Source organism: Aptenodytes forsteri, unplaced genomic scaffold, assembly GCF_000699145.1.
Source record: "Aptenodytes forsteri isolate BGI_AS27 unplaced genomic scaffold, ASM69914v1 Scaffold2, whole genome shotgun sequence".
Classification (NCBI taxonomy): Eukaryota; Metazoa; Chordata; class Aves; order Sphenisciformes; family Spheniscidae; genus Aptenodytes; species Aptenodytes forsteri.
Window position 1 is genome coordinate 6,392,316 of NW_008795695.1, and position 20,603 is coordinate 6,412,918.

The following is a 20,603-nucleotide window of genomic DNA, read 5'->3' on the forward strand; positions in this document are numbered from 1 at the left end:
TGTACCTTCGAATCTCAGAATAAAGCTTCCAAGGCAATGGCCACATTTACTTCTACAGAGACCCACATTTAGATTTGGGAACTGAAGCGCGCTGCCAAATTTCAGGATGAATTACCCCTGCCACACCATTTCTGTGCCCATGGTCTTTACTGATGTCTTAACCCATGCATGCCCTAGGGACCAACGCTCTTGCCATCTGATGCCATTCAGCAGTAACCAGGTAGCCAGAAGAGGATGTCCTCCCATCAACAACCCCTTTATAAAATCAATAAAAGAGAGGCGAACCAGTGAGGTAAGTATGTCTCTGCTTCTCACCCTGGGCTTGGGGGCATCTGGGGTAATCTGCCACTGGTATTTCTCCAGCAGCAGTGAGAACAGAGCTAATCCTGCCTTTTCTTAGCAGAGAGCGGGCTTCAGCCTACCTGTCAAGTTACTAGAAGGAGCATACTCAGGAACTGAAGTTTTATATTCTCACATTTATTATTGTACCTGGAATGTATACTATGGTGACACTTAGTTTTCATACTTCTGTAGGAACTGAATTAATTATTTTGCTCTTTGTCTGTCACATAGTGAAAGTGAACATAGAAGTCTATAAAATGCTCTGTGAGTGTCCTAAACTTGATTATATATACAGTACATTTCATAAAATGTATTTTAGAGGTGTAGAGGAAGGAACAGATAATTTAAGGCTAGTAGCAACGTAATTTATGAGAGATGAGTTTGCCTAGCAGTAAAATCTATGTCAACTATTGGTGTGTTAGAAGAAGAAATTGAAGGTTAACCATAACAACTTAACGTCTTGAATTAAGTTCCTCATACAAAAAGGCAATATCAGACTAAATACAGGATGTGCAGGATATATTGGAAGATTCATGCGCAAAACAGATTGCAATTTGCAATAGCTAGATTTAACTGACGTGTGGGTTTGCTTACCTAATCTAGACAGAGCACCAAATCTCTGTCCACAGAATATTTCAGGTAAATGTTGTAACCACCAGATTTTTCCTTGAGAAAGCGTTTCCAACTTCCTTGTGTAAGGGACTCAGTCCTGCTGGTCTTTGACAAGTTTGGGGAGTGCCTTATTATCTCACAGTCTTTCAGGGATATCTATTTTTAGGCTTGGAAAGGAGAGAGATGCTAGGCACCCTTGGAGCAGAGCAGGACAGACACTGCTGAAGTCAAACAGGGAGGCTCCTACAGAGCTTAAACAGATCCTGAGCAGGACTTTGGAGATCACAATTTTACCCTAAGAAGCCACAGCTGCACTTAGCTCCTGCTTTTGGTGTCTAATTCTCTGCTAGATCTCGCTTTTTGTCAGATGATTTGTTCAGTCTTCATGAGCTTTAAAGCTCCAGCAGTCAAGATTTTCAAGTAGACTTTGGGAGTGACAGACCAGCTGCAACTTTTTCAATCAATCAGCTCTGCTGGTGCAGTACATCTTGTTTGAAAACCCTGCTGGCATAACCTCCTGGTTCAAGTAATTTTGGAATATCCATATCCCTGTGGAGCAGGTCACTTTGGGCAGCGGAGCTGCCGGTTTTGGTGGTTACCTGGTAGAGGCAACAGAGCTGGAAAATGCCTTTAGCTGCCGTGCACCGGTCGCATGAGGTTACCAACCCTCGTGAGGGAATGTGGAGAGAACATTTAAAGTGACTTTTGGAAAGGGCAGCAATTAATAATCACAATTTCACCTTGCTCCTTCCACATCTGGGTGAGGAGAGGGCCAGGCCTCACTGAGCTGGTTGGCGACTGCGAAAGCCTGGGCTCCCTGCAGCATGTCAGGGAGAAGGGGAAATGTGTGAGCTTAGGGAATAGGTTATTCAGTTATGTGCAAGCTTTATATTTTGTTTAAATTAGGTTATTGATTTGCCTGTTCTTCTTGTGCACAAGGAAGAAGCGTGGCTCAATGGTATTTAGTTGAAGCTATAAATAAGCAAAAGATAGTCTCATTTAAGAGAAGAAATCTGTCTTTTGTGCTGTTTTGTAAACAATAGGTTGAAGGAGGCAAATGAAAAGGTCACCTCCCCTGGTCCCACAGCCTGGTAATGTGGCTACACACTCCCAAAACCAGCTCCATATGCTGACTCTTTCAGGACATAATTTCAGATGTGCTAATCCTTTCGCTCCCAGAAAGAGCTTCTGGGCATCCCTTGCCCTTCTTTACTGGGAAACAAGACGTGCCACAGCTGGTGCCCCCTGAACACTGGCATGAGCAGCCCCTGCTTGCAGAGCCATTGCTGCCGCTGCCAACCCTGGCAGCACTGGCACCGCTGGAAGAAGGGCAACGAGGCTTGGAGGAGGTGAGGGATGCTGCCCTCCTTGGCTGGGGGTTGTCCAAAGGAAAGTGAGCAGATCCTGGTACAGAGGGGGCACTCTTGGGCTTGGAGGAGGGAAATGCAGACCCTTGTCCAAAGCTTTTGAGGGGGAACCTGGGCAGGCTCGGAGGGTGAGCAGCATGCAGGAACCGATCATCAGCAATGTCCCTGTGTGACCCTGCTGCAGTTTTAATCTGTAAAATACCCTCCCCACCCCAACCCGCTACAAATCTCCACTTCCTTTATTTATCTTCTCCTGCATGGGCTACTAAACATCTACCACATTATCGTAAATACAGTAGGCAGACAAGAAATTGTTGCTTTGGGGACAGGTTTAGGTGACTGTGGGCTCTGATTCCTACTCCTATGAGAAATCTTATATACTTTAACAATGATATGTATTTTTCCCATAATATCTATTGGATCGTTTACAAAGTCAAAAATACTCTCTACTAACGTTGCAGAGTTTTCTTAAAATAATTTCTATAGCATTCTCTTTAATATCTTGTTTTCTTCAGTGTAAAATTATATAGGTGTTTCTGTGAGCAGTGATGAGAATGTGAACCATGGAACTTCATGTAGCTAACCCACAATCAGATGGGTCCGACGCGAATTCAGAGCCCTCCACACCTTCCCATTTCACAGCTGCCTTTGACAGTGAGGAGCTTCAACACCTGAGTTACTGCTGCCAGCGTCTAGATTCATCCACAGAATTATTTCATATAAAAGCCATTTTCCCTTTCTTTCTAGCCTATATTTGTGTTGCTTCCTTTCCTGCAGCTCTGACCCACAGGTCAATTTTCCTGTTTTCTTCCACACTGCCATTCACCATCCTTTTCCGAGTTCTTAAGGCATTGGAGAGCATTATCTGTATCTGCAGCCTTTCAGTTGTCTCCCTGATCCATTTCCCACACAAACTGTTCTGCCACTTTGCCCTGTCTTAGTGCATCTTTTAGCACTTCCTCTTCTTCTTTTGATACTAAGGTTATTTTTCTTTTTTTTCATACTCAGCCTGGTATATTTGAAGCTTTGTGCCTCCTGCAGTGGGCCGGACATCTGCACTTTCTTCTTGCAGACCCTTGAAAATTCATGTTGTCAGTTTAACTCTTCCCTCACAAATCTCATATTGGAGCAGCTTGTTCCTGCTGTCATGTTTTAATGTTTTTGGACAGCCCTACAGGGATCTGAGTGAGGGGACAGCAGCTCTTCTGTCCACCCCCCTTCCCAATTAATGCCACTTGCTACAGTGCGCTCCCCATCACATGAGAGAGCAGCTGTGTGATTGTGCACCCTCTCCTTGCTCTTCCCTCACATTCCCAACACCATACCTGCATCTGGCCCTGCTGTAGCTTAAATATATAACTTACACCGAGAAAACCCGAAAATTTAGTACAGGCCAACTTTCCTGACAGCAATAAATCTAACTCTACCAGCTCAAGGGAACTTGTGTACTGTTCTCAGCTGTGTTGCATCTGATTTAGGACACCATCCTGCATGTCTGTATTCACAGGACCAAGATTCTCCGGTCTGGAGAGCATGGTTTCAGGCTCCGCAGACTAATGCAACCAGTAAGTTGTCTTACTTACTTTGATATAGAATGCTACTCTGCATAACTTAAATATTTCAGCAAAACATTCTGGGTTGGAAGCATGGGGTTTAACTTTTATGGGACAGCCCATATCTGTACATTTAGATCTGTGGAACCTCTGTGATGGTCTTCTGGGATCAGTGTTTCCCATTAGACCGACTGACAGTAAAACCAAAACCCCCTACCCCAAATACCTAAAATTGCAGCAAAAGGGGAAATGCCATTCACAATTTATTACTTGCTTGGTATTATTGTCTATATGTCAATGAATTGCAGGAGCCAGTGCTTTAGACTTTGATTGTCTAGAAATATATAGTAAGTGACAACAGTAAATTTTAATTTATACCACCCTCTCTGTGCCCCTGGTAACGTCCCAGCCCATTAACATCAGGCTTTGTGGTGTTTGTCCTTGCCTTGTGCAGCTGTCCAACTCTCACGCTTAGGTCAGGGCTATGTCAACCCTTGCACAATAGCCTCTCTTCCTATTTTAAAGTATATGTTTTTCTTCTGATACTGTCCCTGTTCCATCTTCTTGCTGTACCAGAGTTTAAAATGTGATGAGGTAGTGCTAGCAGACCAGATCTTGCTTTGTTACAGGGAAGCGAATGCAGAGTTATGCTCTTGTCTGCAGTGGATTAATGCCCTGTTGTTGCTGCGGTCAGCGTTGAACCTGATGTGCAGCCTCTGTGGAGGCAATAGCTCAACATGAGCCGCTCCCTAAGCACTCCAAAATGGGCTCTTTCTCTTTTTTGTGGGGGAAGACATAAAAACTGTGTTGATTAAACCAGGACAAGCTAAAATAAATGCAGCAATCTTCCTAGTCAAGCAGAACCTGAAGTATTAAAAAGAAATGCATATTTCCTTCTGTGGGATATCTATGGGCTTCTCTTCAGACATCAATACTGCTGCTGGTCCTTATGGCTCTGTGAAGCCCTGAAGTCTTGTGGAGTGCTCAGATGCTGCTGCACATTCTGTAACAACTTCTGTCCCTGGTATTAACAAGCCTATGTCCTAACTGGTAAATGCATTCTGTTTTAGTGTTTCTCAGAAAATGAAAATCAGAGAGGCTGACAACTTTCAGGATACAAAATTAATGTCATGCTTTTTCACCCCCTTCCCCTTACCTGCTTAAGGATTTCTGCTGCCGTTTCATGTGAGCAATCAAATATCACGTAGAACTCCTTGCCCTTCTTCATTTCCTTGAGTAAAGGCCTGGCATCTTTATTCCCAGAGGGTAGCTGGCGGATTTTGATTTTAATGTTGTATCTAGAAGGGGCTTTGATGAGCTCCTGAAGACGAATTAGACCTGAAAAATGATACGCAATTATACAGCTAACCATTCTGTACAATGAGTATTTATTGTCACTTAAACAGGGTCTTTTATCAGTCCCAACATATTTCACATATCCAAAGGGTAGTTGTTATGTTTATATTTGCCAGCCTCCTAACTAATATTGTTATAGCTTTTCCTTTTCATGGCTATACTTGGTTTCAACATCTAAATATTCTAAAATGTATTTTTAATTGGTTGACTATAGGATATGTTTGTATTGATGCTATATTGATACAGTTTATTGCAAAAAGGATATAATGCCTCTTCCCCGGCAGCTAATTATTATTTCAATATTAAACAACAAGAACACAGAATTGAAGAAACTTCCTTACTAACTTTCCTGCCTAATGTCAAACATGAGCAGATGAGGGGAGATAGAGGGAGAAAAATGTTCAATGGCCAGCACCTCCATTGTGGCTCACTTAGAAGCCAGTGGTTAGCCTGAGTGGCATTTACCAATAATTATTCTTAATAGCCATCCATATGGCTCTCATTGTCCTCATTCCAGCATACGTTACAATACCCCAGAGGGGGACCCTTAAATTTTTCTTATCATCAGTTTAGAGAAAAGGCCTGAGGGCATAATGAAATTAAATTACTTGCGTAAGGTCACTCAGCAAGTCTGAGATCTTATAAAGAACGGAAATATTTTGAGATCCAGCTCTACATCTCTAAACACAAGAACATGATTTCTAAGACTATGTCTTCAGCTGGTACAAATCTACACGGCTTATTTGAAGTCAGTGGAGCTCAACCAGTTGAAGATTTGTCTAAGTATTTAAACACAGTGCAATTCTACTAGCTAATTCAGCACTCCTATGTAATTTGTACTGCCTCCAAAACCTAAGTAAGATAGTTAAGAGTTCTTTGAGGTGTGTGATTACAGTCTCTTTCTCATTATCCATGAACGTAATTTACCTGCAAAATCTCATGATCTCCTGCTGAGTGAAAGTAAAAGACTGCCTTAAAAATATGCATAAAGAGAGAGAGAATACAGTCAAGAGCCACTTCTTGAACAAAAATCAAACAAATTATTAATATGAAAAAAACCTCATCGCTCTCCCACTGGGAGTGGGTATATATTTGTCTCGTGCATAAAAGTCCTTAGTTGAATGGTCCAACGGTGCATATAAGGCAAGATGAAGAATCACTATTTCTTCTGAGGTTAGCAAGTGATTACTATGTTGAGGACTGTTGGCTTTCACTCAAGTACTGGCAATGTGTTTTGAAAAAAAATAATCTTTCCCTCCGCCTGCAATGCTGGGTCAGTTCTTTGCAGGTTTTCAAGTATCAACAATCAATACAGAATATTAAGTATTATGAGTATTTAGATGTAAATTACTGCACACGCTGTGAGATTGGAGCCTGGCTCGAAGCCAGCCTGTGTAAATATGAAACAATTTGAGCTCATTATTATGAGAACGGGGCACATGCTTCCAACACTGACTAACAAGCAGGGGTGTTTATGTAATCTGGCTGTAAAGCTGCAGCTTGGTTGTACCATGCACTCAAGTGTTCAGCCACTGACAGCAGTGCCTTGGCCACTGTAATGAATGGCGACTCTAAGAGGGAAAACTAAGGTTTTGGAGGAAGCATGAGGGGAATCTTGTATCTTATCCACAGCCTCAGACTGAGTATTGTTGTTTCTCTTTCCAGCAACAAAAAGTATTTAAGTGCAAGTGTGGTGAAGAGCAGAAGAAAAGGATTTGCCCACCCACCTCCATCTCCTTTTTGGGTGAAGAAAAATGCTGTGTGCCTTAAAATGTCGACTTCAGTCACATGAGACTTGGATCATGCACTTCCCATCACTTCCTACTGCCACATGAAGTGAAGGCAAAGCCTAGCTATAATGTACTGAAGAAATCAAAGCAGCAGTGAAAAGAACTGCAGTTATTTTTCTGGAGGACCAGGCAAAAGCCTGAATCAACTGACTGCCAGCATAATTAATAGCACAGGGGAATAACCATCAGTGCTCTCCTTCCTCTTCCTCCTGCTCAACAAATCCAAACCCTTGGACATGATACCACCAAGTCTTGATTTGGGACAAATCTTAAATGTGAAGTGCTTAGTCTGACTCCTGAGGGGAGTGGGGAAGGCCTGGGCAAGTGCAGTGCTTAGGGCAGTCACTTTTCTCTCGCTTGGTAAGACCATCTGGAGCTCAGCCTGCAACAGGCAGGAGGCATCACGGACTGCCCATGAGGTTGGGCAGGAAGTAGCGGCCAAGCTGGGAAGGGCTCAGAAGTGACATATCCTGGGCATCGGCCCCCTCTCTGCAAAGTTGGTGATGTGACCTGAACAGCGACGCAGGACTGTGCTGGAGCAGGAATTTGGGTAGGAAAGATGTTGTAGAGTCTGGCCAGGTGGAAGCTGCGGTGGCTGAGTGTGAACTGTGAAGGGCCTGGAGAGAGTGTTAGCCAGTCCTACTGAGAGGAAAGGCTCAATTTAGGGCTTCAAAACAAAATCTATAAGGATGGAAACCAGACTTGTTTCACGAGCTTTCTTAGCCTACTGTCTGTATTCTGCTGCCTTTTACCCGGACATCTAAACACTTTCTCCTTTTCCTTCAGAAACAGCGTTGGGAATTTTCTGTATTGTTGAGAAAGTATCTTGTGGTCTCCAACAATGATGGATTCAGTAAGCTTTGGGGCTGGATTTCCTGCTACAACTAGTGGTTTGATCAAGAGAAATGGTTTGCTCTGACACTTGAGTAAAATATTAAAATATGTGACTGTTTTTGAAAATTTAATATCATTTCATGATGTCTAGAACTACTGCAAGTTGTGTGTGATGTATTTAGGAGTTCAAACATGCCTAACATAAACATAGTGTTCCAACAGGCAAATAATCATACACGTTGGCAGTAAGCATGGTAGTTTATGTTGGTAGAAAGTGTTCACTTCCCCATTTCCCTTTGTTTATTTTTTAATAAAAATAATGTATAGTTAATTCAGCCTGACTTAAAATTGAAGAAATGCTTTTACTGCTTTTGGAGAAAGTGCTCCTTTTTATTAGAAAACTGTGTTAGGGTTAGCAAAGTTAGATGTCTCTTGTAACTGCAAGTTCAAAGAAAGCAAATTCAGTAAGAACTCAAATTCTGCCCTGTGCAAACTAATTGAACTGATATGACAGAAAGATTTGGCTCCCCTGAGTCTTAAACAAATGCTGGGAGAGCAGGCTAACAAGTGGGGAAAGTCAGGGATTTTTACAGAAGATGAGGAATTTTGTGTAGCTGCCCTTCTCAGCACCTGGTAGGTTAAAATTATTGAATTCAGGGAAGATAGAACAAAAGCAGAGTCAAGCCTGAACTGAAGGCAGTGTTACTCCTTTTGTTTGAGTTGTTGATAACTGAGAAAACGTCATGTGTCTGTTACAGATCAATGTGCCAAATAACAAAGTGCAAAAGTGGGATATTGTAAGGGATCTATTACAAACCACTAAATTAAACCAGAGAACAGTATGTCTATCCAGTTCTAGCATGTGGAAGGATAAAACATAATTTATGGTACCTAAGTCTGGGAAATGTATGCTCGATGTATCATGCAGTCTATTGCAAAGCTTCACTAGATCGTCTTTAAACTTCAGGAGACAGTTTTTTGCCTTACACAAAGGCATTGCACTTGATATAAACTAACTCTTTTTTAACACCTTGATGAAAAATAAAGAGGAATTAATAATCAGAATGAAGGCTGATTATGGCCTGGGGACTCTGAACATAACATGGATTATGCTTAATATGGAAAAAAGGAGCACAGTCTCAACCTGAAAAATAAATACATTTGCTTAGGAGTCTTATTTTTCCCTAGAATTGGAAAGCATTAATGAGCGGGATGAGAATTTCAGAGAGAGAAAAATATGAGATGTTTAAATAAATATTTATTCTATAGCCAGAAGCCATTCATTTACTATCAAGAAAGACGCCTTTGGCTGAAAGTCCATCTTTCAATGGCACAGTAAGGACAGCAATTACAAATAAAAATCAGCTGTAGAATGCTTTATTATTCTTATTTATATTGAAGTCTAAGAGACAAGAGGGTAAAAATCTGATCAACTCAACTCAGGAAAAATGAAGGAATTTTGCAAATGTATTTTAGGAACAAAATACAAGCTTTATAACTGCTGTAGGTCCCTTTGGAGGAGACAGTAAAGTTGTTTAACGTGGTGCATTTGGTACCATTTAACATGGTATTTGATAAGAAGCAGGATGAGTAAGTACTTCCTATGCCAAATGTAATTTTTAGCACTATTGGTTGCAGGTTTTCTAGACCTGCTTACATAAAAGTTGCTTATCATTGACAGTCCTATAGAGTCCACTCAGCAGATTACTAACACTCAACAACTAATGTGATAAATATTGGAACCTTGAATGCATTCTAGAAGATTGGAAAAAAGTGCTAACGTTTCATCAATATCAGAAAGGGTATATGAGATAACATAGAACAGCTTACCCCAGTGTAAGCACTGAACAAGCTAAGAGTAAAGCTGATATGGTGGTAAAATGCTGAAGAATGAAAACTTGGGACTATAATTAAGAGAGATGTTAAGCTGTCAAGGGAAGATAGCTCTGTATCACACCAATTGCTTTTGTTTGGTGTAACAGGTTCTGTTGACACAGGTAGTTTCCTAGATGTAAAGCACTTGCCCCCAAGAGGTGTCCGTCTTCATATATCATGCAACCTCCTCATGAAAAATGTGGGACTATAAAATAGTCATTTGCCAGATCTCAAAAAGCAGATGTCAATGAGAAAGCCTTATTGAACAGTGGAGATCTGTGAAGGCTGGTGCTAAGCCGTTCAAACATCTGTAATGCTCTTGTCTCTGTATGCACTCCAAAATCGTTGACTGGAAAAAAGTTATGGCTGAAAAACATTTGGATGACAAAAACTGGCAACATGGTAAATAGTGTTTGAGATAAGGAGGGTAAGCACAAGTGATTTGGATCATTTGGAAACATGAGCTCACTCAGATGAACTGATTTTTTTAACATTGCTCAGTCCAGACTCATAACTGCATTTCTGCTGATGGATGTGTCCATACAGCAGTGAAAACCGTAACTACAGGAGGTGGGGTGAAAGCTCAGCTTGGAAAACTGGCACAGTATGTGGCCTCTGTGCTGGAGATGGCCGTGATGGCACGTGGGCTTGGAGCAGTGCTGTAGTGTGAAGGATGAAAGCAGGATTTTCCACACTTAATCTTCAAAGTAGACTCTTAACCTGGAGCAGAGATAATCTCAACCTGAATAATTTGGGCATGGATAATCGGAAGTTCACTGTTACAGCTATAAGTTCATTGTTTGTTTGGGAATTAAGCTGCTCTTCACATACAATTAGTCTCTAAGAAAAAAATGGGTTAATATGTTTTTTCTTCTTGTAGTGTAACAATGTCAAACATGAGAGATGAGAAATAAAAAGAGCTTGAGCTAAATGGCGTCACTCTAAACCAAAATCCAAAGACTATTTATATTGATTCAAAGTTGACCTGTTTACTTTCCTGACTCCAAGTTAATAAGATGATTGATGATTAATTTACTTTGTAAATATCTCTGCAAATGAAGTCTCTTTAATATCAGTCATTTCTGTAACTGAACACGTACACAGCACTTAGTGTTTTGGAATGCTAATTTGATAACGGCGTAGGCTGAAAAAGACCTCTACTTGTTTATCCATGAGTATATTTTGGCACACAGTGCTAGGAGGCCAGCAGAAATCCTGATGAGCTAGACCATTGTAATGGAAACGCAAGAAGACTGCTGCAGTAAGCCCAGCCTGATTTGTTCTTTCCCTTCTACCTCCAGCCCTCTGTTCTACTCTCTGAGTCCAAGGTGAGCCGAATATTGGCACTGAGACCTGCTTCTTGGATCCAGGAGGAAACATGTGCTTCTTTTGTGCTGTCAACAGTGCAGAAATAAATACAACATTTTTAGCTTTAAAATTGAGGTTTGGGGTTCATTTTTAGCAGAATTCTGTCTTTCAGACATGTTTTTACAACATGATTTTAATAGACATGCTTTTTTTTTTTTACATACTCCCTTTAAAGGCTTAGGCAGATGCCTGAGCTCATGGCTTATCCAGGTTTGTTTTACGCCATTATCAAAGAATCAATTTAAATGTTACCTGCACATCTGTAGAGCTCTAGAAGGTGCTATATTTCTGTGGGCAATGGGAAGAGAAAGGGTAACGCAAGTCTCAGGGTGGAGTTGACAGTGAAGTGCTTAATTTGCACCAATGACTGCTAATGCACAACAGGATTTTTCAGAAATGCATATGGTTCAGCTACACCTTTACCATAAAAAGATAGTGTTGAAGGATGGTGGTGAGAGTTTACAGTGGAATAACTGTCAGTGTACATCTTATTTAGTTGGCTCTATTTTCTTCATCTCTACAGAGCTGATGTCTCCAAGAAAATCTTTTCTGCTGCTTAGAATGTGCCCTTACATGTACCTTTGTGCCCTGTAAAGAACAATCAGCTGGGAGGCATTGCTTAGCGTTTCCTGTGTTTTGACGGGAGAGCTATAGACCTCTCTGAGCTTTTAATGGTTTGTTTACATGCAAACCTTTTCTTGTGAAGCCAGATTATGAACCCTTAGTCCATGACTGAGTCTACACTGTAGGAGAGATTATATTCTCTGCATTCATGTTTAGCATAATTTTTGGTGTATAATCCTGCTGGACAGGACTTCTTCTGAGAGCAGTTTAGGTACGCAGTTCTCTCAATGACCAGAGCAGCTAATACATTTCTCAGAAACAATATCTTCCCACTCCAGTGAGGGAAATGACACCGCCTGAGATATTTTTGCTGTTGGTACAATATATGGTATCAGCTACAGGGGTAGTAAAGCTTAGATATGCAAAGATATGCAACAGTGGCTTGGACTTCCTTATTACATCAACACTCTTCCACAGACTCTGTGTATAAAAAGAAGTCCTAGCCTCTGATAAGCTTTTAAATCACTTGTTCTCAAGAATGAGTTTATTATTCTCTTTTATTGTTGTTGTTGTTCTGTGAATAAAAAGGGACATGTTACTGATATTGATTGTCTGTGGTACGTCGCTGGACAGCTATGACTACTATGTGACCCAGGGGTAGGTTCTTACAAAGAATGAATGACCTGCTCTGAGTTAAGAGTCCCACACTGGAAACATTTACATGAATTGCAACTTTCAGATTCAGTCTTTGGAACCCAGCTGACAAGTAAGTTGACTGTTTCTGAGACAGTTTCAAGGAACAAGGTAGTCTCTACATTAAAAATGCTGCAGCTTGAACTTTTGGGTTGCAGATGCGTCCCTTTTAAGACCAACCCCACGTTGAGAGGGGGAATCCCTAATCAGCATCACAGTAGAATATTTAGCAGTCTGAAGCTGTGTTGTTGGTTCCACAAATAAGAAGCAAAATGTGTTTTAGTGTTCAGAATCTGGGCGCTACCTCCTGGTGACTTCTTAAGGTCTGATGAAGTGAACAGCTTTCCAAAAGCCACAGCAGCAGAAGGATAGCTGTGCCTTACAAGACATTTTTCTTCCATATTCTGGGGGAAAAGTGCTGTAAGTATGTCACACTGAACTATCACAGGCACTCTCACAGAATTTATTCATATACATACATTTATAGAAGTACATGATTTGCAGTGCACCAGTACTACTTACCTGTGCTGTCTTCATATACTACTGTTACTATTTTCCAGTTGTAGTATAGTACAAGATCCAAAACTGCTCTGCTGATGGCTGCATAGTCTGGATAGAGGTTGATATAAAATGCATCTTTGTTATCCACTGTAGGGTGCTTCCATCGGGTCTGAATATGTGGGACTTCAAGTGCATTGCAAATGGATTGCACTGCGCTGACGGAGGAGCTGTGGGAAGGTCCGAACAGAGCAGCTACACCAAGAGCGAGCTGGTCGCATGCTGGTGGGGAGAGGGAGGGATAGGAAGAAGCTGTTAGTAGGCAAAAGCAAGTAACCTGTGTGATGTTTACCTAGATAATTTATTGTCCATTCATCCCCATTATTTCAAAGTGAGAATGGGTAACCGTGTTGCTCCCAAACCCATTGAGAGATTTGCAAAAGGTTCCTGAAAATGGCTTTACTGATTAGCATTATATCCTAGAACCTGCTTGCTACAAATAAAAAACAAAACAACTTTTCTGCTCGTTCCCTTCAGATCGCATTGATTCCTAAATTGCCTTTCTCAGAATGGCATTGTCCTGGAGAAACCAGGAGATTTCTGGCTATGGGCTTGCCAAAAGGACATCACATGAATTGTTTCATGGCAGCGTGTCAGGAAATATGTTCATGGAGTCACAGCAGACGCTATACGGATTCCCTCTGTGACTGGCAAGCTTCTACCAATGTGAGTTGCTTTAATTTCAGGCTACTGAAGGAATATAAACAGTAAAGAGCACTATGACTCATGGAGCTCCATAATCTGTGTTTACAAAACAGGCAGTAAAGCCTAAAGCCCTCAGTAATGACACAGGGAAATAAAGAACCAACACACACTGACATTTTAATACCTTTCCAAATCAGTCAAATGTTAGTATCAACAAAGGTTTCTTTCTCTCTGTGCCTGTATCTCAGCCAAAAGAATCCCTCCTGTAGGTGTCTTTTCATTTTTCTTTCCCTCCCATGTTTTTTCAGGCTGACAGACAGAAGATGAAGTAATAGGAATTATTTTTGTCCATTAGTAAAAATTACTACAAATGTTTCTAAGAAGGTTTTTCGACTGGGACAAAGCCCTGCACTGAGTTGCAGTTACTGAGTTACTTTGAAAGGTAGTTCTTTGTGGGAAATTTAGAAATTACTGTGATTGGGTGAAATACTAAGTACACAAACATCCACGATGAGCTGAGACTTTTTAAATTAATATTTAGCTCTCTGACAGTAACGGAATATGACAGAAAATCAACTATTTTCTGTTTTCAGTCTACAAATGAGTGTTTTACAGACAACATAAAATGCACAGGCTTTCAAGGTTTAACTCAGAAGCCTTCCTAAAGGATCACAGGTTTTAATGTGCAAATTGCATAAATAATATCAATAATTCATGATGAGAAGAAATTACTACTGTCTGCATGGATTCCTTGCACATAGATTTACAAAAATATTTATAATGAGCTCCTTCCTACAGATTAAATGGAGAAGGTACCTTCACAATAGTCACAGAAGAGATTCTCACTCTACGGGGAATCTAAAATCCTGTCTCAGTCTGGATTATATGGATTATAAATCCAGCATACTTGATTTCTGATAGCATATAGTTCCAGCATATATCTGATACTTGAAAAAGAATGCAATAAACACAATTTAAAGCTATTTTCGATGTTCTCTGAAAGCGTTCTCCTTTTTTCCAATCTTTAATAAGAAACTAAAGTACCACAAGGAGAATTTAGTAACTTAGATGTTTGAAAGGTGACAGCTCACCAGCATTCTAGCATGATTCGTGATGTGAAGCATGTTTATTTTCCAGCCTTCATTTGCCTTATAGCAGACACATCTTTTGCCTTATAGTAAGCATATCTTGTACCATTTACAGTGACAGATGTTATAGCAAACTGCAAAGCACATCTGCAAAGTCTTAGCGACTTTTGGGTCTTTCTCCAGACTTCTTTGCGTGAGATTGTGTGCACACCATGTAATTCCAGGAACTAGATTGCTGTATATAAAATTTTATCAAACTTCAAGGTTGCCTCCTAGAGGTGGAAGAATACATAGTGCTTAAGGACAGTTGTGTCTTTTTTCCCCTTTCTGTTTTGGTCTGCAAGAAAATTAGATGCAAGTAAATTGGACCATAATTTTCCCTCTGAGAATAATAAAAGAATAGGCAAAAAAATTCCAGACTTGTCCACTACAATTCTTATAGCTGTTTATAACAGAGAAATTTACTTCTGTCTCTAAGCCGCCGAAGCGTTAACATTTCAGGACAGGGAGGCTACTGGCCTCTGTTCTTTGAAGTACAATAGAAAAAATTTGTTATGAATAATGGATATCTGTGTGTGTGTGCTAATTATGGGTTGTGACATCCCACAGTGCTCCCTGTTAGTCCGTGATCATTTTCTGCAGAATTCCAGGTGGCAAATCTATTCTTTGGAAAGAAAAATGGCTTGGACTTGCCACCTTCCATCTGGGGCTCTTAGCATGCAGACAGGATGATGAGTCCAAGTCCAGCTTGATTCTTAGTTCAAATAACTTTGAAAGATGAATTTTATGTTACAGTTCATATACATGTTACAATCGGAGCAAAAAAGGAGAACAGGGTGGGGAGAGGTAGTATAGAACATGTATGTTACTGACACAGTAATTGATATAATTACCTCTTCTCGAGGCTTCAAAACTATCAAAAAGGTTAATTCTCTGGATGTCATAGGTTAATGTGGTATTAGGCATCAGTGTTCTGTTTCTATTAATGTTGGTGACTGCAAACTTGAAAGCCAATTCTTCAATATTAACAGGTTCATTTTCCACAGTTTCGAATATCCCTCCTGTTGAAACAGAGATAAATGACAAATATTATTCACTTGTTCATCACTGTACATAAAAAAAGAAAAATAAATTATGAGCAATAATAATCTGAGTGTTCATAAAGGAAAACAGTTAAAATTGCTGTTAAAAGCACTACAGCAAAAGCATATTGTAACATTAGTTTTTATCTACAGTGTCACTGTAGGTTAACTCAATATTATGAATGTTGCTTAGACAAACATCTGTGAAAGATGATGCATGTTTGTTATTTAGGCTTTTCAAAGTGAAATATTTAAATGCTTGTGAAAATGTCTATCGAGTTCCTAACTAATGAAAGTAGTGATATTCATAGGTCTTGTTCCCCCTACTCCAGTCTAATCTATGTTTGGAGATGAAACTTGAATGTGTTGGAGATGATTTCTGAAGTGTTTCTGCAGTACAAGATCCACATTCAGAAGTGACTTAGGAGCTTGAGTAGAAATGGACTGAAAGTTTCCATTCGAGGTCTGTGTCTTAGTAGGGCTTTGTTGCTTTTATAAACCTTAGGCAACGTGATTGGTCATTTCTCAGTTTGCTCAGGGACAGGTGAATATTTTTACTTTTTCAAAGCTCATTGCTGAATGAACTGAACTTGTTGACATAGAATATAGCCAAGCCACACACTGCTCCCACAGAAGATTTCACCTCTGTGCCGAAGTGTTGAGTGATGTCTCCAGTGGTGTAGCGTCTACCAGTACCAACATGGAACTGGTTTAAAAGTCTCCTTGCAAGGATAGTGCTGGATCTAGCACAATCGCTCTCAACTTCCTATCATTCCGCTAGACTCTTCTTCCAACATCTGTTTTGAACTATTTGAACCAAGAGGTGTCCCAACCCATTCAGTGCAATTCCAGCTGGGCAACTGCTCTTCGAGTGCTGTTCAATTTGTCAGAACTTATTTTCTACCTTTCAAACTGAAATGTTATATACTTCTTGCTCCTTTTTAAAACAAATGAGGTGAGTCTTAGCTTTTCTTTAATGTGGAAGCAAGTTTTCCAAAAGAGGACTTGTAAATAACCAATCTGAATTTTGGAAGCATAATGAACTTCTTTGGCATGTATTCTGAGATGGGGAAGGTGGCTGTGTTTCAAGTCAACAGGCTGTCCCACTTATACTGGGATGTCTACTCCCTCTAGCCTCTAGAGACTTTATTATGCCAACAACACATTCAGACTGTCTCGGAGCACTGGGATTTGATGAATGCATAACAAACACAGCTAATTTGAAAAAAAATAGCTCCTTTAAACAGCAATCTCCAGCTTCGGTACTTGATTTTGCAAGTATAATTTATTCATTTAGTGCAAGTCACTAGAGAATACTTTGGATTTCTCAGTTACATATTTTTGCATTTCCCCACGTGAAATTTGAGCCTTAGATATCGCTTTATATTTTCTGAGCATCAGAATGTATTCAGCTAATGTGCTGCAATCTCTTGCAATTTTGATGTCACCAGTGTAGGAATAGTGCAGTCATTAGCTGACAATCAGGAAATGGGAACACAGTGGAATTAAAACCTGTTTCGAATTTTAACTCAGCAATGAAAACACTGGAGGCTATCAAACCCAAGTTGGCAATGTAATCTCTAGCTACTCTTGAATACGCAGCATTATATTCTCTCTCAAACCCATATATAACAATACCTTAATGTGACTTAAGCAATTTGCCAACTTAAGCAATTTTCTTGTTCACTATATGTATTTCTCATTTACTATATGCATGTATTAGAACCTTAAAGACTTTCTGATTTTTTTTTTCTCTCCCTCATAAAACATAAAAGTGATTACAGAAGACTGTGACACACAGAAATAGCTGGAAAAAGTTTAAGTGCTGGTTTTGGAACCAAATGTAAAACCTCACGTGGAATGCTAAGAGTCAGCAGGATTTTCCAGATTTGCAAACTATAGGATCACCAGAAGGAAAAAAATCTAAAGCCTGTTCTTTCAGATCCTATAATTCTTTATCCCAATGATGATACCAACAAGTTTGCTACTTTTCTGGTTAAACAAAATTTGCTTTCCCTCCTTCCACCTGGGGAAGACAAGTATTTTCAGTTAGCTATAATGCCAGCTTCGTCTTGGGCCAGAAAGATACAACTGTTGTGTTTTGCTTGGACCCCTACTAGAATTAGCAGAACATTGTTTCATAAGGCAAGGTGGATGTCACTGAGTATAATGGGTAGCCTGAGATAACTGTTTAATAAGACAGGGACACCACCATCTCTCCCCACTTCCAATAGTCTCTTAACATTTGATCTTGGCAAAAAATCTTCTCCACCTTGGAAACGATTATTGTGCTGTGCCTGTATTACTTTTTTCTTTTTTTTTTTTTTAAATTAAAACAATTTCATTCAACCACCCTTGAGGTAACTTTCATACCTATACATACACAAGCGCTTTCTCGTTCTAGGACTAGAACTTTTTCCAGACCTCTAATCAGTTGCCTATTAAATGGAGATTAATTTTAATTGATGTATATCCATGAACTATTTATACTTCATTAGCAGAATTTTGCAGAATTTTTGCTTGGTCCCCTTTAAAAAAGAGTAGAAGCTCACTGGGCAGAGGGAAGGAGTGGAGGGAAAGGAGGAGTGATGGAAAGAGTGAAAGTTTTGCATGCATGTGTTTCCTAAGCAAACTAATCAAAACTGCATATGCACTATGACATACACTTCAAATGTATTCAGATAGGTCTCTCTGAAAGTCAGCTGTATAATCAATATGTTGGTACCCCTTCAACATATTTTCCAGGTTCCTTTTGTACATGTTAACATGGCAGTAAAGCACTTACAGAGAACTTTGGTTACATGATTTAATTTGCTGGTGAGATACTCTGGACAGAACTGTGTAAGAACGGTACAGATAGTCAAGAGGTTCGTAATTTTACACAGAAAATTTTGTTCAGCTGAACCGGAGATGCTGAATAAGGTGCCATTTAGAGTCTCTGAAAGCTAGTGCTCCCCCTCCCTGCTAGGATGGGGAAGTTCTAAGACCAACGAAGTCATTCTTCCAAATCAGTAAATGTTTACTTGACAATGTTTTCCTCATTAAACCCTAAAGTAAGCACAGAGTGGTGCCCTGCTGCCCATGAACAAAGTCCGTGAGATAGTTTATGGAGGAAATCGTTGCTTACTTTGAGTGAAGTTTGGGATAGTTGCATTGTGAAAAGCTTGAGCTGCTACCTATCTGAGCTTGATTTTTCTGTTGGGACCTATGTGCGTAAAAAAGAGTTGAATCAGTCTAAATTTGCATCACCAACAAGCCAGCAGATAAAATCTGGCTGTTCCGTGCTGTAGTGTTTTCATCCATGTACCCTTAATGAAATCTAGCAATTTAGTAAATAGTTTCTCTTCTCCCGTGTTCTGCTGATGACTGACAGTCAAGCTTAGAATTTATTGTAAGGTCCAGGTTAAAAAAGAAATAGCAGAGCAAGTGACAAGTTTGATGAAGAACCAGTTTGTCAGATGATTCATTTAAATAAAGTAATTACTGTACAACATTTTAAAAACAAATTAACTGCAGGATTCTACCAGGGAAGGGAAAAAAATCAATGTTAACTCAAGATATAAATGATGCTCCAGAAACAAGGCTATTATTGCTAAGCACAAAAACAAGCACTGGCTTTCAAGGCAGGCTGCTGGTAGCACATACATGGGACAAAGCTTAAATTTTTGACTCCTCCCTTTCACCTCCCTCCCCTCCTCCCTGGTTACTCAGCCAGATAGTGAATCCGCTGCAGCAGCTTTGGCTGACCAAAGGCTGCTTAGTCCTGGTCAGTGGCAGACCTGACCTTTCTTCTGCACAGGCACTATGTCTGCCCCCATAATGAGTGGGATTGTCCACCTGAGTCAGCAGGAAGGTGCCTACCTGAAAGCAGGTGAGTGCCAGAGCTATAGGGGTTGCTCTGCTTCATATGGATGTCAACACCTCCCAGAGGCTGTCTCACCAGGTACAGCCAAGGAACAATGCCAGACATAGGTTGCCTGATCCTATTGCATGCAGGGAGTAAATCTCCGCCAGCCACATGTGAGGACATCAGTAGGAGAACCCAGCATTCGTGTTCACTTAACTGATAATCCTGCTTCAGCACACGTGTGTGAGGAAACCTTTCACTTTCAGCATTTACTTTATAAAGTGATGTCTGTAAGGATGAAGGAAAAAAGCTCTATCTGCCCCTACTTTGAATTTAGCTGTGGAAAGTAAGAGGAAAATGACTACTTGGTTAATGTTGCTCTGACAGAAATGAGGGCTGAGCCACATGAATGACTGCTCTTCAGAGAGGAGCGAGGGATGCGAGTCAAACTGACAAATATGACAAAGCATCAGCCCCATTCATCCTCTGAAGATAAAAAAATTCTACAGCAAGTAAAATGTCAAAAATATAAAAGCACACCTCAGTAGGCACACCTGAAAAAGCAGCTCCAGTCCTTCTGAGTGAGCAAATGTTTCCATTTAAAGGGGTCATCACAGATTGAGAGAGTTTTAGAAAAGGTCATGGCTGAATCAATTTCCACATCTCTCAATGGGTCTCAATGTTTCGCTTCAAGACAAGGCAGAGCACAAAAGCTTGTTATTGGAAAAATTCTCTATCCCTGTTTTAAAAGCAGTCATAAACAGCAACAGCTAAAAATTGTTGACCTTTCTGATGGCAGTTATCAACCTGTCTCCCTGGGCTTCTTTGGTCAGGTTTCCTCAATGCAAAATATCTCACTAACATATTTCAGTCCCAATACAGCAGATGTAGTGTATTTTTTTAGCTGCGTATATGTAGAATTGCCTGAGTAGCCTTGAAGGAATTTCTGTGATTTCAGTCAGTGGTATCACTTTGATGCTTTCAAAGTAAAATGCTAACTTTTCAAAATACTTTTAAAAACTATATCCC

The 20,603-nt window shown here is 40.2% G+C and overlaps 1 protein-coding gene across 2 annotated transcripts in view; it reads right to left on the reverse strand.

Annotated features, from left to right (window-relative positions):
* The window catches only part of GRIK1 (glutamate ionotropic receptor kainate type subunit 1), a 172,328-nt gene that overhangs the window by 65,118 nt on the left and 86,607 nt on the right, over window positions 1-20,603 (reverse strand). For both annotated transcript variants that reach the window (XR_002086234.1, XM_009282942.1), the window contains exons 2-4: window positions 15,539-15,706; window positions 12,877-13,134; window positions 5,031-5,212 (exon numbers count right to left, since the gene is read on the reverse strand). Coding sequence is in view for 1 of the 2 variants with exons in the window: in XM_009282942.1 (XP_009281217.1) it covers window positions 5,031-5,212; window positions 12,877-13,134; window positions 15,539-15,706 (608 nt within the window). In the remaining variant the exon portion in view is untranslated. The remainder of the gene's footprint in view (window positions 1-5,030; window positions 5,213-12,876; window positions 13,135-15,538; window positions 15,707-20,603) is intronic.